The sequence below is a fragment of the Hemiscyllium ocellatum genome, chromosome 23 (assembly GCF_020745735.1).
Source record: "Hemiscyllium ocellatum isolate sHemOce1 chromosome 23, sHemOce1.pat.X.cur, whole genome shotgun sequence".
Lineage (NCBI taxonomy): Eukaryota > Metazoa > Chordata > Chondrichthyes > Orectolobiformes > Hemiscylliidae > Hemiscyllium > Hemiscyllium ocellatum.
In genome coordinates, this window is record NC_083423.1 from 20,946,424 (window position 1) to 20,963,450 (window position 17,027).

The 17,027-nt window shown below is 43.6% G+C and overlaps 1 protein-coding gene across 1 annotated transcript in view; it reads right to left on the reverse strand.

Annotated features, from left to right (window-relative positions):
• Nucleotides 1-17,027, reverse strand: part of shank3a (SH3 and multiple ankyrin repeat domains 3a) — a 994,510-nt gene that overhangs the window by 287,164 nt on the left and 690,319 nt on the right. The window contains exon 14 of the mRNA XM_060842760.1: nt 11,858-11,933. Coding sequence (XP_060698743.1) covers nt 11,858-11,933 — 76 coding nt within the window. The remainder of the gene's footprint in view (nt 1-11,857; nt 11,934-17,027) is intronic.

Consider the following 17,027-nt stretch of genomic DNA (forward strand, 5'->3'; position numbering starts at 1 on the left):
GGAGAACAAGACAAAATGTCGCATTTTCCTAAAAGGTCAGAAAGCGTTAGCGGAGAATGACACTAGTGGTGAGAAGTAGGTACCAGCCATTGTTGTAATATAGACCGGACCAGTTTCCTCTCTCATATAGATGAGTTCTGAGGAAGGGTCACCTGACCCGAAGTGTTAACTCTGATTTCTCTCCACAGATGCTGTGAGACCTGCTGAGCTTTTCCAGCAATCCTGTTTGTTCCTGATTTACAGCATCAGCAGTTATTTTGGTTTTTATCAGTTACTTTTGAAACTTGACTTTGTGATACAGGAAAATTGCAGCCACTGTTTGCAAAGCAAACTGCCACAGATGATTATGACCAGATAATCTGTTTTTAGTGGTGTTGACTGAATGATATATAATGGCCAGGAGTCGGGACATAACTCCCATATTTGTCTTCAAAATGATCATAGAAGAATCTTGACTGTAAAATCCCTACAATGTGGAAACAAACCATTTGGCCCAACAAGTGCACACCAACCTTCTGAAGAGCAACTCACCCAGACCCAATCCCCTATCCTATTACTCTACATTTATCCTCACTAATGCACCTAACCTACACATCCCTGAATACTATGGGCAAATTAGCATGACCTGTTCACCTAACCTGCACATCCTTGGATTGTGGGAGGAAACCTGACACAGGGAGAATGTGCAAACTCCACACAGACGGTTGCCCGAGGCTGAAATCGAGCTTGGGTCCATGGCGCTGTGAAGCAGCAGTGCCAAACATTGAGCCATCATTATATTTTTCGTGTCTACCCGAGAGGGCAGACAGGACCTTAGATTAGTTCTCATTCATAAAGCACCATTCCTAACCAGCCAGCAGCCAGTATACTCACAGGATGGAATTTTGGGCTCAAGACGCTGGAAAGGAATTCAAACCCATGACCTCCGAACACTACAGGGTATGCTACTCACTGAACCACTGCCAAGACTTAAAGCAGGACCTCCAAAATTATGGGTCATGCCCCAGAGAGGGGTCACAAGGCGAGACCTTGGAGCTGCAAGGACCAAGGCAACAATAGCTGCTGTGGAGCTGGATCTGAATGTTTAAATCCTTGTGCTTTCTAATGTTGGATGTGGCCTAACAGATTTTTGTTTTTGAAACACTGCAGCTTGAACACTTCCCAGTCGATGGAACCTAGTCAGCAGCTGAAACCCAATGCACCACTTTCATTCACACAATATTAACTCATTAACTCTCGTACCCCTCAAATTTTCATTTGGGGCATTAGGGTCGCACTGGGAAAATGTTTGGGAAGCACTGAATTATTGATTGGAAATTAATGAACAGGAGTGCAGGATGGAAAACTATCCAAATTAGATGAATGGAGTTGAAACAGCTTGAATAATCAATGAAGACCAAGGAGTAATGGGAGATTACATTGCTTTAAAATAAAAGAAGGTTCCAACAGTATTCCACGCTTCTGTCAGTTGTCAGGGTAACCCACTTCAGCTCAATTCCAATTTAAATGTTCAAATAATTTCAATTCCAGTGAGTCCTTGTTATCCTTCAAGAATGTTCAAGATAGAAGTAAAATACAGGTCATCATACTGGACGAGTAGGGACTTTACTTAATTGTTTTGCAGTATACCAGCTGAGACTTGAGATGCTTTCAGCTATTTAGTCAAAATGGACTAACAAGCATTGTCATGGAAATGGCGTTAATTCTGAAATATTCAAGTGAGGTAAGGGGAGGCGGTAGGCAGGAAGCTACGCACAGATACAAATACATTGCTTACTCACAGCCTATTCATAGATTCATAGATGTTTACATCACACAAGCAGGCTATTTGGCTCGTTGTCTCCATGCTGATTAACAAAGATCTGACTACACTAAACCTATTTTCAAGTTTTGGCTCATAGCCCTGGAGGCTATGGCAGCACAAGTGAATATCTAAATATTGCTTCAATGCTAAAAGAATTTTTGACTGAACCACTTTTTCCTGCAGTCAAATCCAGACTCCCCACCCTTTGAGTGAAGACATTCCCTCCAACTTTCTTGTTATCCTTCTACCTCTTACCTTCAATCTATGTCCCTGGTTACTGACTCTTTGCCAAATGGAAAAAGTGCCAACCTGTCTTTCCTCCTCATAATCTTATACACCTCTATGAAGGCCCCTCTCAACATTTGCTGATCCAAGGAAAACAAACCCAGACTATCCAATCTTTCTTCATAGCTTGGATTGTCCAGTCCAGGCTACATCCTGGTTAGTGTCCTCTGCATCCTTTGTAATGCCATCATATCCTTCCTGTAATGTAGTAATCATAACCGTATGCAGTATTCCAGTCGTGGCTTAACCAGCATATTGTAGTGTTCCAGCATAACCTCCCAGTTCTTGTATTCTATGCCTCGGTTAATAAAGGCAAGTATCACATATGTCTTCTTAATCACTTATCTATGTGTCCTGCTCCCTTCAGAGACCTATGGATATGGAGGTCCCTCTGATCTTCAGTACTTTCCAGGGTCCTTCTATTTATAGAGTAATCCCTTGCCTTGTTAGCGCTCTTCAAGTGAACTACTTCACACTTTTCTGGGTTGAATTCCGTTTGTCATTGCTCTGCCCAGCTGATCAGTCTGTTGGTATTCTCCTGCAGTTTAAAGGTATCAGCTTCACTATTTATCATCCTAACAATTTTCATCTCATCTGCGAACGTCTTCACATATCTCAGATTGTCCAAATCACTAATGTACACCACAAACAGCAAAAGCTCAAACAACGGGGCAACTCGATGGTTCAGTGGTTAGCACTGCTGCCTCACAGCGCCAGGGTCCCAGGTTCAATTCCAGCCCCAGGACACTGTCTGTGTGGAATTTGCACATTCTCCCCGTGTCTGCGTGGGTTTGCTCTGGTTTCCTCCCACAATCACAAAGATGTGCAGGTGAATTGACCGTGTTAAATTGCCCATAATGTTAACTATGTTAGTCAGAGGGAAATGAGTCTGGGTGGGTTACTCTTTGGAGGGACAGTGTGGACTAGTTGGGCCAAAGGGCCTGTTTCCACACTTTTGGGAATCTAACCAAAATGAGACATTCCTCTGCCATTACCCTCAGCTTTTTACCTCTCAGCCAACTTTGGATGCAAAGTGCCATTTTTTTCTTGGATTCTGTAGGCTTTTACTTTATTGTTCAATCTTCAATGATGGATCTTATCAAAAGCCTTGCTGAAGTTGATGTAAAATAAAGGTAATGCAGTATCCTCATGAAAACTTCTGGTAATTGCCTCAAAAATTCAATCAATTTTGCCAAACATCCCTTAATAAATCCATGCTGACTATCCCTTATTAGTCTGAGTCTCTCCAAGTACAAATATATTCTGTTCCTCAGAATTCTTTCTAATAATTTGCCCACCATGGGCGTTAGATTGACTGGCCTGCAAAACCCTTGTCTAACCCCCTCCTCACTTTTCTAAAAATGGAACACTGCCCTCTAGTCCTTTGGAACCTGATCCTTGGCCCAAGAGGATTTGAAAATTACTGTCAGGGCCCGTGCTATCTCTTTTTCTGCCTTCCTCAACAGCCATGGATACATCTTTTTCAGTCCTGCCTGCCAATTTATCCACTTATAAGGCTGATAAAGCCTCTGGAATCTTCTCTGTCTCTATGCTAATTTTCTTTTAATATTTCACAATCCTCCACCCTGATGTCTACACCTGTGATATCTGTTTCTGTTGTGAGAACCTACATAAAGTATTAAAGTATTAAAGACAGTGCTCTCTGGATCTTCTGGATCCATCACAGATGACCTCTCTGGTCCCTGATGGGCCTTACCCTTTCCTACATATTCTCTTGCTCTTTCATTTATTTAATAAATTCCCTTTGTTATTTCCAGTATCCTGTCCCCCCACACTTTCCTGCGCACTCTCTTTGCTTTCCTAAAGTTTTTTTTAAGAATCACTGCTTTATCATATTCTTCAGAAATGCTGCATTGAGCCCTCGATATCGGCCGTAAGCTACCTTTTTTTCCTGAATGATAACATTTATATTTCTTGATATCCAGGATTCTCCAGTCTTGGTCAGATTCTTTGTCCTGATGGGAACTTGTTATCCCATTATTTCCTGGCAGAATGCCTTCCACTGTTGTAAGACAGCATTGTTTGTTTCTTTGTCGGCTACGTAGAACAGTCCATTTTCCGTAGTTACACTGGCACCACTCCCCATCTCCTCCTCTGCTACATTGATGACTGCATTGGCGCCACCTCGTGCTCCCGCGAGGAGGTTGAGCAATTCATCAACTTCACCAGCACATTCCACCCCAACCATAAATTCACCTGGACCATCTCTAACACCTCCCTCCCCTTCCTGGACCTCTCCATCTCCATCAATGACGACCGACTTGACACTTAACATTTTTTTACGAACCCACTGACTTCAACAGCAACCTGGATTACACCTCTTACCACCCTACCTCCTACAAAACGCTATCCCGTATTCCCAATTCCTCCGTCTCCGCCATACCTGCTCCCAGGAGGACCAGTTCCACCACAGAACACAACATATGGCCTCCTTCTTTAAAGACCGCAATTTCGCTTCCCACATGGTTGAAGATGCCCACATACCGCACCTCCGCCCTCAAACCCCACCCTTCCGAATGTAACAAGGACAGAACCGCCCCTCCCCCAGTCCTCAACTTCCACCCTACCAACCTTCGCAAAAACCGCATCATCCGCCAACATTTCCGCTACCTCCAAACAGACCCCTCCACCTGGGATACATTTTCCTCCCCACCCCAATCCGCCTCCCACAAAGACCGTTCCCTCCGTGACTACCTGGTCAGGTCCACGCCTCCCAACTACCCACCCTCCCCTCCTGGCACCTTCCCCTGCCATCGCAGGAATTACAAAACCTGTGCCCACACCTCCTCCCTCACCTCCATCCAAGGTCCCAAAGGAGCCTTCCACATCCATCAAAGTTTCACCTGCACATCCACCAATATCAGTTATTGTATCCATTGCTCCCGATGCGGTCTCCTGTACATTGGGGAGACTGGACGCCTTCTCACAGAGCGCTTTAGGGAACATCTCTGGGACACCCGCACCAATCAACCACACCGTCCCGTGGCCAAACATTTCAACTCTCCCTCCCACTCTGCCGAGGACATGCAGGTCCTGGGCCTCCTCCACTGCCACTCCCTCACCACTCGACGCCTGGAGGAAGAATGCCTCATCTTCTGCCTGAGAACACTTCAACTGCAGGGCATCAATGTGGACCTCACCAGTTTCCTCATTTCCCCTCCCCCCACCTTACCCCAATTCCAACCTTCCAGCTCAACATCATCCTCATAAACTGTCCTACCTGCCAATCTTCTTTCCCACATATCTGCTCCACCTTCCTCTCTGACCTATCACCATCATCCACACCCCATCCACCCATTGTACTCTTTGCTACCTTCTCCCATCCTCCTCTCTGACCTATCACCTTCATCCCCACCCCCATCCACCTACTGTACTCTTTGCTACCTTCTCCTGAGCCCCACCCCCCCCTCCCATTTATCTCTCACCCCTGGAGGATCCCTGCCTTTATTCCTGATGAAGGGCTTTTGCCTGAAATGTCAATTTTCCTGCTCCTCAGATGCTGCCTGACCTGCTGAGCTTTTCCAACACCACTCTAACCTAGACTCTGATTTTCCAGCATCTGCGGTCCTCACTTTTGCCTAGAATTATTTGCAAGTCTATTTGGACCAAATTATAGTTAAATTGCCTTTCCCCAGTTGAGAACTTTCATTCCCAGCTCATTTTTATCCTTTTCCATATTTATCATAAATTTAACTGAGTTCTGGTTGCTATCCCCAAAATGCTCCCCTAATGATTCGCCTTCCACCTGCCTTGGCTCATCTCTGAATATTAGGTCTAGAATTATTTTTTGCTTGTTGAGTTGCGTATTGGCTAAAAGGTATTCTCTTGTATACAATGTAAAAGTTTAGTTCTCTTGCTACCTGCACACCCAAGCTATCCCCATTAATATTTTGGTCGTTAAAAATCTGTAACTATTAGATCATGTCTCGCTAATTTGATTGAGTTTTTTGAAGAAGTAATAAAGTGGATTGATGAGGGCAGAGTGGTGGATGTGATCTACACAGACTTCAGTAAAGCATTCGACAAGGTTCCTCATGGTAGACTGGCTAGCAAGGTTAGAACACATGGAATACAAGAAGAACTAGCCATTTGAATATAGAACTGACTCAAAGGTAAAAGACAAAGGGTGGTGGTGAATAGTTGCCTTTCAGACTGGAGGCCTGTGACTAGTGGTGTGCCACAAGGATCAGTACTGGTCCTCTGCTTTTCATCATTTATGTAGATGGCTTGGATGTGAACATCGAAGGTATCGTTACTATGTTTACAGATGACACCAAAATTGGAATGGTAGTGGACAGCGAAGATGGTTACCTCAGATTACAACAGGAGCATGATCAGATGGGCCAATGGGCTAAGGAATGACAGATGGAGGTTAATTTAAATAAACGTCAGATGCCGCAGGGCAGAACTTATACACTAATGATAAGATCCTGCGGAATGTTGCTAAATAAAGAGACTTGGAGCTGAAAATGTGTTGCTGGAACACATTTTCAGCCCTGATCTCCAGCATCTGCAGACCTCACTTTCTCCTCAAAGAGCCTTGGAGTGCAGGTTCATAGTTCCTTGAAGGTGTGGTCGCAGGTAGATAGGATAGTGACAAAGGCATTTGGTATGCTTTCCTTTATTCATCGATGTATTGAGTATAGGAGTTGGGAGGTGATGTTGCTGCTGTACAGATCATTGGTGAGGCCACTTTTGGAATTCTGGTCTCCGTCCTATAGGAAGGATGTTGTGAAACTTGAAAGGGTTCAGAAAAGATTTACAAAGATGTTGCCATGGTAGGAGGGTTTGAGCTACAGGGATAAGCTGAATAGATTGAGGCTATTTTCCCTGGAGCATCGGAGGCTGAGGGGTGACCATATAGAGATTTATAAAATCATCAGGGACATAGGCAAGATATTTTCCCTCGAGTGGTGATATCTGGACGTAGAGGGCATAGGTTTAGGGATGAGAAGGGAAAAATTTAAAAGGGACCCAAGGGGTAACGTTTTCACACAAAGGTTGGGGCATGTATGGAATGAGCTGCCAGAAGAAGCAGTGGAGGCTAGTACAATTACAATATTGAAAGGGCATCTGGATGGGTAGATGAATAGGAAGGGTTTGGAGGGATATGGGTCAAGTGCTGGCAAATGGGACTAGAGTAGACTATGGTATCTGGCATGTTCAAGTTGAACCGAAGAGTCTGTTTCCATGTTGTACATCTCTACAACTCTATTACTGCCTTACTATTCTCACACTTCTGAAATCTGATTACATAGTTGATAAATAAAACAACCATAATGGGAGTTATGTACAGACCTCCTAAAAGTGGTCAGGACCAGGGGCGCAACATGTACCGGGAAATAGAGAAGGCATGTCAGAAAGGCAAGGTCACGGTGATCATAGACTTCAATATGCGGTGGACTGGGTAAATAATGTTGCCAGTGGATCCAAAGAAAGGGAATTCATGGAATGCTTACAGGATGGCTTTTTGGAACAGCTTGTCATGGAGCCCACAAGGGAGCAGGCTATTCTGGACCTAGTGCTATGTAATGAACCAGTCTTTATAAAAAATCTTAAAGTAAGGGAACACTTAGGAAGCAGCGATCATAATATGGTAGAGTTCAGTCTGCAGTTTGAAAGAGAGAAGGCAAAATTGAATGTAGTGGTGTTACAGTTAAATAAAGGTAATTATGAGGGCATGAGAGAAGAACTGATGAAAATAGACTGGAAGCAGAATCTAGCAGGGAAGACATTAGAGCAAAAATGGCAGGGGTTTGTGGGTATAATTGAGGACACTGTACAGAGGTTCATCCCCAAGTAAAGAAAGATTATCCGGGAAGGGATTAGACAGCCATGGCTGACAAAGGAAGTCAGGAAATGTATTAAAGAAAAAGAGAGATCCTATAAATGTGCCAAGAGCACTGGGAAATCAAAAGATTGGGAAGGCTACAAAAACAAACAGAGGATAACAAAGAGAGAAATAAGGAAGGAGAGGATCAAATATGAAGGTAGGCTAGCCAGTAATATTAGAAATGATAATAAAAGTTTCTTTCAATACATAAGAAACAAACGACAGGCAAAAGTAGACACTGGGCCACTTCAAACTGATGTTGGAAGCCTAGTGATGGGAGATAAGGAAATAGCAGAAGAACTTAACAAGTACTTTGCGTCAGTTTTCACAGTGGAAGACATGAGTAATATCCCAACAATTAAAGGGAGTCGGGGGTTGAGGAGTATGGTTGCCATTACAAAAGAGAAAGTGCTAGAAAAGCTAAAAGGTCTTAAAATTGATAAATCTCCTGGCCCCGATGGGCTACATCCTAGAGTTCTGAGGGAGGTGGTGAGGAAATAGCGGAGGCGTTGGTTGAGATCTTTCAAAAGTCACTGGAGTCAGGGAAAGTCCCAGATGATTGGAAGATCGCTGTTGTAACCCCCTTGTTCAAGAAAGAATCAAGACAAAAGATGGAAAATTATAGGCCAATTAGCCTAACTCAGTTGTTGGTAAAATTCTAGAATTCATCATTAAGAATGAGGTTTCTAAATTCTTGGAAGAGCAGGGTCGGATGAGAACAAGTCAACATGGATTTAGTAAGGGGAGGTCGTGCCTGACAAACCTGTTGGAATTCTTTGAAGAGGTGACAAGTAGGTTAGACCAGGGAAACCCAGTGGATGTGGTCTACCTAGACTTCCAAAAGGCCTTTGATAAGGTGCCACATGGGAGGCTGCTGAGCAAGGTGAGGGCCCATGGTGTTTGAGGTGAGCTACTGGTATGGATTGAGGATTGGCTGTCTGACAGAAGGCAGAGAGTTGGGATAAAAGATTCTTTTTCGGAATGGTAGCCAGTGACAAGCAGTGTCCCGCAGGATTCAGTGTTGGGGCTGCAGCTGTTCACGTTATATATTAATGATCTGGATGAAGGGACTGGAGGCATTCTAGCGAAGTTTGCAGATGATACGAAGTTAGGTGGACAGGCAGGTAGTACTGAGGACGTGGGGAAGCTGCAGAAGGATCTAGACAGTTTGGGAGAGTGATCCAGGAAATGGCTGATGGAATTCAATGTGAGCAAATGTGAGGTCTTGCACTTTGGAAAAAAGAATACAAGCATGGACTACTTTCTAAACGGTGAGAAAATTCATAAAGCCAAAGTACAAAGGGATCTGGGAGTGCTAGTCGAGGATTCTCTAAAGGTAAACATGCAGATTGAGTCTGTGATTAAGAAAGCAAATGCAATGTTGTCATTTATCTCAAGAGGGTTGGAATATAAAAGCACCATTGTGCTACTGAGATTTTATAAAGCTCTGGTTAGGCCCCATTTGGAGTACTGTGTCCAGTTTTGGTCCCCACACCTCAGGAAGGACATACTGGCACTGGAGCGTGTCCAGCGGAGATTCACATGGATGATCCCTGGAATGGTAGGTCTAACATACGAGGAACGACTGACAATCCTGGGATTGTATTCATTGGAGTTTAGAAGATTAAGGGGAGATCTAATAGCAACTTACAAGATAATACATGGCTTGGAAAGGGTGGACGCTAGGCAATTGTTTCCGTTAGGCAAGGAGACTAGAACCCGTGGACACAGCCTTAAAATTAGAGGGGGTAAATTCAGAACAGAAATATGGAGACATTTCTTCAGCCAGAGAGTGTTGGGCCTGTGGAATTCATTGCCGCAGAGTGCAGTGGAGGCCGGGACGCTAAATGTCTTCAAGGCTGAGATTGATAAATTCTTGATGACACGAGGAATTAAGGGCTACGGGGAGAATGCGGGTAAGTGGAGTTGAAATGCCCATCAGCCATGATTGAATGATGGAGTGGACTCGATGGGCCGAATGGCCTTACTTCCACTCTTTTGTCTTATGATCTCTGTCTCTTCCTGACTGATTTTGTCCCTGCAGCACACACCCAGCAGCACATATGCCTGTTACGTGTTTTTTTACTTATACTGATGTGACCTCATTTGATCATCCTACCAAGTTATCATCCCTCCTTAGTGGTATAATTGATTCCTGTTCAATATTGACCTCCACCTTCCATCCCTATCTTCTCTAAATACTCTATAACCAGAAATTTCAGCTACCAATGCTGCTCATCTTTCAGTTAAATCTATCATACTTTCATGTGTCTATCTGAGCCCTACTATCTGAGCCCTTAGCCAATCTATATTATTCCTCAGGTTTCTTGCATTAAAATATATATTCCATTTGGCCTTATTAAAGCCACTTCTTTCTTCCTAGTTAGGTTTCCTTTGCCTTCCAGACTTGCTTACTTAAGTTTCAAATTTTGATTGCATCTCAGATTCTCTTCCCTCTGAACTACTTATAAGGATCCCAATTCCCTCCCAAACTAGTTTAAATCCACTCTAACAGCATTGGCAAACCTCCCCATGAAGATGTTGGTGTGTTACTGTTCAGATTCAACCTGCTCAATGTGGAGAGGTCCCACCTCCCCCAGAAGTGATTCCAATGCCTCAAGAATCTACAGCCCTCCCTCCATGCATTCACCTGCTCTACTCTTCAAATTCTCTACTCATTGTTACATGGCACTGGGAGTGAGCCACTGATGAGGGACATTTGATGACCTGTTTTGCAATTTCCTGCTTATCTCCCTAAAGTCTGTTTGCAGGAGCTAGGCTTTCAATGCCATTGGCCCCAACACGGATCTCAACCTCGTCCTGTTTGTCCTCCCCCTCGAGAATTCCAAGCAGCCATTCTGTGACATCCTTGACCCTGGCATCAAGGAGGCAACATACCATATTAAAGTCACTGCAGATATAGGAGAGTTGACATTTCAGGCATAAGCCCTTCAGGAATTCGTGATGAAGGGCTTATGCCCAAAACATCGACTCTGATGCTCCTGGGATGCTGCCTGATCTGCTGTGCTTTTCCAGTGCCACACTTTTCGACTTTCATCTCCAGCATCTGCAATTCTATCTTTCTCCTCCTCACGGCACTTATAACCTGGGTTACAGTTACAGTAATGCTCCTTCTATACCTGTTACTTATTTCAACATTTTACTTCAGCTTGATCTCAAAACGTATTAACCGAATTTACCATTGGATAATTTCAGTATCCCATGCCAACCATTCCTGACAGTTTTTGTTGACACAAGATAAAGTGGTAAGAAGTGTAATTTGTCTTCACCAGTAGTGTGATGTAACCCATATACATTTTCATTCTGTCCCACAGCACAAAGAAGAAGAAAGTCAGGTGCAATATAAAATAGGATGCAAATATTGCTCTCCATTTGAAGATGTTACTGACAGCTACTGTCATCTTCTTAGCAACGTTTGAGAAGATTTGTAGCTCAGGTTGAGGTTTTGGATGTAGGTTTGCTCACAGAGTTGGAAGGTTTATTTCCAGTTCCGGTTGGAACTCTTATCAGCAAACACATCGAGTTAGACCCCATCTACCACCCCCTGAGAAAAAGGAACAGGAAGTGACTTCACCACAGGAAATGACATCATCAACCCAAAGGAACCCAAACATATAAATAGAAAGCAGGAATTTTCAGCAGTGCTTCACCTGAGGCCCACTGAAGAAATGTCTGGGAATGAACCTTCAAACTCAGCGAGCAAACCTACATCCAAAACTATCATCTTCTGTCGTTAATGGTTGTTTCTGCCCCATGTCTATTTCCTACAGGACCAAATACCCAGGCACACAGCCCACATTCATTTCATGAGTTTGCACGAAAAGGCCACAATTTCGTGTCTTCACCACAGCCAGAACAAAACAACTCCTGACAAAGTAAACAAAGTCTCCTACCTGTGAGATGAAAAGTTATCATACGATCCAACTGTATAATGCCTGAAGAGACGCTTTGTTCGGTCTTCACGTGTTTCTGAAAAAAACGTTGAAGACTTAACTTGGAAAAAGACGGTGAACAAACAAACAAATAAAAGTGCAAAACATATCAGCATAAAGCAACACGGACAGCCTAAAGGATGGGGAAACAGAAAGACTTAGGAAACAGCACAGTGACCGTCCCTCCATTGTAAGGTCAGAAGTGGGATGTCACTGATGATTGCACAATGTTCAGCACTATTTGTGACACCTCAGATATTGAGGCAGTCCACATCTATATTGATGTGCACCAAGACCTGGACCACATCCAGGATTGGGTTAATAAATGGCCAGTAACAAATGTGCCTCACAGGCAATGACCATCTTCAATAAGAGAATCTAGTCATCATTCCTTGATGCATTGCTGAATACAATTGCTGAATCCCCTATTAACATCCTTGGGGTCATCCTTGAACCTGGCAATGAGGACGCAACATACCTTTGAACAAAAACTGAATTAGACCAGTCATATAAATGGTCAGAAACTAGGAATTCTGTGGCGAATTACTCACCAGCTGTCTCTCCAATGATGATCCATCATCTACAAGGTATATGTCAAAAGTATGATAGCATACTCTCCACATGCCTGTTTAAGTTCAGCTCTAATATTAATAAAGAAGCTTGACATCATCCAGGACAAAGCAACCCATTCATTAGCAACTCATCCCTCACCTTCAACATGCACTCCCTTCACAACGGCTGCAGTTGTAGCAGTGTGTATCATCTACAACACGCACTGAAACAACTCATCAAGGCTCTTTGAACTGCACCTTCCAAATGTGTAATCTCTATCAGTTAGAAGAACATGGGCAGCAGATACATGGGAAGACTATCACTACCAGCAAGTTACCCTCCAGGCCAAACAATATATGTTTGGAATGGAACTATATCACTGCTCCTTCAATGTTGCTGAATTAGAATCATAGATCCCCTTTCCAACAGCACTATGGGTGCTCTCATATTCCAATAACTGCAGCAGTTTCGGAAGATAGCTCGCTACCACCTTCTGCAGGGCATTTTGGGATGGACAATGGCCAAGCTATTAACACCATCACCCCACACACAATTTTAAAATAAATCACAGTGAAACAGAGATATCAGGGAACACAATGAAATACCGAGGGAAGAGAGAACTGATAGAAGCACAGGATGGTGGCTTATAATCATGGATTTGGATGGAGTATTGGGATGATTCTGGGTTGGAAATCAATCCCATGAGTTGTGGCCATCCAAGTGAATTTGCCATTGGCCAGCCTGGGTTTGGGATCAAATTAGGAAACAACAAACAGGAGGACCAGTGAGAAGTTCGATTAAGGGTACAGAACTGAAAGCAACACTGAGGGAATTCGACGTTTCGTGCATAAGCCCTTCATCAGGCTTATGCCCGAAACGTTGAATTTCCTGTTCCTTGGATGCTGCCTGACCTGCTGCGCTTTTCCAGCAACACATTTTCAGCTCTGATCTCCAGCATCTGCAGACCTCACTTTCTCCTGAAAGCAACACTGGCAGGCAGCAGCAGCAGGAGCAGTGCTGTGCAGTGAAGCTAGAGAAGTGAAAGGGAAGAGTGGGGGAAGACAGATGCTGGAAGAGGAAGAATAAAGCTGTGATTTAGGGATGCAGTACATGGACTACACTGGAAGTGGTGAGAGGATGGAGGTACATTCCTTTCCCAGAGAGCTGTAGGTGGAGGCCAGCCAAGGTATGCTTGGCTGGTGGATGTACAGATGGAGAGCTGCTGGATTGTGGTGGGGAGAACATAGAGAGGTGCAGGAGAAACGTCCTTGACCTGTAAAGGTTGATTGAGGTGAGTGACATGCAAGTGTCACGTAGGGACCATCACTTTCTCACCTCCATAACCCTCTTCAGAATATCTTCTGCGGTTCTCTATTTGTAACCAACACCAAAGCATCTTTACCTGGACTCCATCTCTATTGATAGCAATGAAACAAACTCTCAGTTGGCCAATTTAGTACTCCTCCCCTCACAGCAAGTCCCCCTCAAATGTTGTACTTACAGCCTGTGCAAAAACAGATTCAATCTTTGCACTTGGTAAAAACTGAAAGAATTGCAGATGCTGTAAATCAGAAACAAAAACAGAAATTGCTGGAAAAGCTCAGCAGGTTTGGCAACATCTGAGAAGAGGAATCAGAGTTAGCGTTTTGGGTCCGGTGACTCATCCCCGAGGAAGGGTCACTGGACCCGAAACATTAACTCTGATTTCTCCTCACAGATGATACCAGACCTGCTGAGCTTTCCAGAAATTCCTGTTTTTGCGTCTAGACATTGTACTTATTCACATTCCAGGCAAAGAGCAAATACAACTCCTGGGAGAACTGCAGAAGTGGCAGGGAGTGGCATCTTCGACAACACTGGCAGTAGTGCAGGAGATTGCAGTGGAAATTGATAGGATGAGATAAGCACATTCTCTTGCAGGTGGAGGTGTGGTATTAGTATTAGATATGACATGCAACCGGATCCAACGAATGTGTATGGGGAGCTTTCTTCACTGATTGGAGAAATATGATTATTACTGAAAAACAAAGACATAATTTCTCTGTTAGCTATGTATCTTATCGACTATTGGCTTTTATCTTTTGCAGGGGAATCACTGGACCCACAGTAGAAATGAAGAAGGAGGCAATGTAATCATCACAGGAGCAGCAGCATTCAAGGTGCAGTGTTAATTGACATATGTGCCTCCTCCATTAGTGTATGTATACTCACCTCAGTGTGTCCAGCATCACAGATAGAGTGGCACTAGTTGAGGAATACTTTACAACTTTGCATCTGTCCTTACTGAAAAGAAAGATGCTCCTCAGGCCATGGTGAAAGTGGTGAAAATTCTATCACTGGACGGGTTCAAATCGAATAAGGAAGAAGTGTTGGATAGGCTGTTGATGCTTAAAAGTTGACAGACACTGGGACCAGACGTGATGCTGCCAAGGATGTTGAAGGAAGTGAGAGTGCAAATTGCAGGGGCATTGATCATAATCTTCCAATCTTTCCTAGAATGGAGGAAAATGCCAGAAGACTGGAGAATTGTAAAGTTATGGCCAGGTTGTAAAGGTTGCAAGGATAAGCACAGCAATCACACAGCTGTTTAAGTTTAGCATTAGGGAAGGTTCTAGAAGCAGTTATTCAGAATAGCCTTCATAGTCACATGGAAAAAATTGGATTGATTTGGAAGAGTCAGCAGGGATTTCCAAAGGGAAAGTCATGCTTGACTAACTTGCTTTTTTGAGGAAGTTAGAGAAAGGGTCGATGTGTGTAACACTGTTGATGTGGTATACATGGATTGCCAGATGGCAATTGACACAGTGGCACACAACAAACTTGTGATCGAAGTTACAGTCATGGAGTGAATGTGAATGTCAAGAAATAGACAGCAACAGCAATGGATACATTTGAGGCTGGAGGAAGGTTTGTAATGGAGTTTCCCAGGGATCAGTATTGGGGCCCTTGCTTTTCCTAATGTCATGATCATGATATTGTTGTTCTGGGGAAAATTCCAAAGTTTGAAGATGACGTGACACTGTGAGGAGGACGGTGTGCAACTCCCAAATGATATTGACAAGTTGATGGAGTGGACAGATAGGTGACAGATGAGAAGTGTGAGGTCATGCATTTTGGTAGGAAGATCATGGAAAGACAAAATAAAATAGGGGGTACAATTCTAAAAGGGTGCAACTGCAAGGGGACCTGAGTGTACTTGTGCACAGATCACTGAAGTACAAGTAGAGACAGCAGTTAATAAAACATCTATCCTTAGCCTTTTTAATAGAAGCATAAAGTACAAGAGCAAGGAGGTGATGTAAAGTTCATTTGTTAGACCACAGCTGGAATACTGTGTACAGTTTTGGACACCTCATTATAGGAAAATTGTGAATACTTTGGAGTGAGTGTCAAAATGATTTTCCAGAATGGTTCTAGGGACGAGGAACTTCAGCTCATGAGGACTGATTGAAAAATTGGGGCTGTTCTCCTTGGAGAGAAGAAGGTTAAGAGGAGAGATGATACAGGATGTCAAAATCATGAACAGCCTGAACAAAGTGGATAGGGATAAACGGTTCCCAATTATAAAAGCAACAAAAATGAGAAGGCCTAGATTTAAAGTGATGTGCAAAAGGAGCAAGTGTGATGTGAGACAAACCTTTTTCACTCATCGAGTAGTTCGGGGTGGAATCCAGTGCCTGCAAGTGTGATAGCTGCAGGTTCAATTGAATTCAAGAGGACATTGGATGCATATTTGTCTAGAAATGATGTGTAAGGATGTAGGGAGAAAGCAAGAGGTTCGCACTGGGTAATGACATTCATTTAAAAAGCTGGTGCTGAAGGGGTGGAATGAATGGCCATCTTCTGCACCGTAACAATTTGGTGATTCGGTGAGTAGGTAAAGGTGCTGCAGATACATACAGCAATGGAACATCCACATCAAAGGCCTGAGAAAGGATCTGACAATGGTCAGCTAGAAACAGATGCTGTAACTTGGTGAGCGGTGGGGGGTTATTTGTTACACAAGTACTCACTGAATAACAAAGATAAATACAAAGATATGAAAATGTTTGGTCAGCTTTCAGAATTCCCTGAGTTGCTGTAGTATCTACTGCTGAACACAGAGGAATCCACTGTGGCTATGTCTGCTAAGTTTCTAGAATACAAGTGCATTGAAAGACTGGTCAATTGAGAAGCAGCTGTGGTGGATACAAGCACATGGCTGTGGTCTCCATGTCTTGGCAGCTACACTGCAAAGCATTGAGCAAACTGTTCTTTTGAAGACTGGACAATGCATTCAAAAACATTCAAGAAGCTCAACACCATCCAGGCCAAAGAAGCCTCTTTGATCGACATGCCCTTCATTACCTTAAACATTCACTCCCTCCAGTAGCAGTAGTGATGTAAGATTTATAAGCTGCAATGTAGCAACTCCCAAAGACCCCTTCTACAGAACTTTCCACTTGGAAGGATAAGGGCAGCAGATGCACAGGAACAGCACTACCTGCACGTTACCCTCAAAGGCACAAACCCTCCTCACTTGGAAATACATTGTCATCCCTTCACGATGACAAGTCAAAAGCGTGTAACTTCCCTTTCT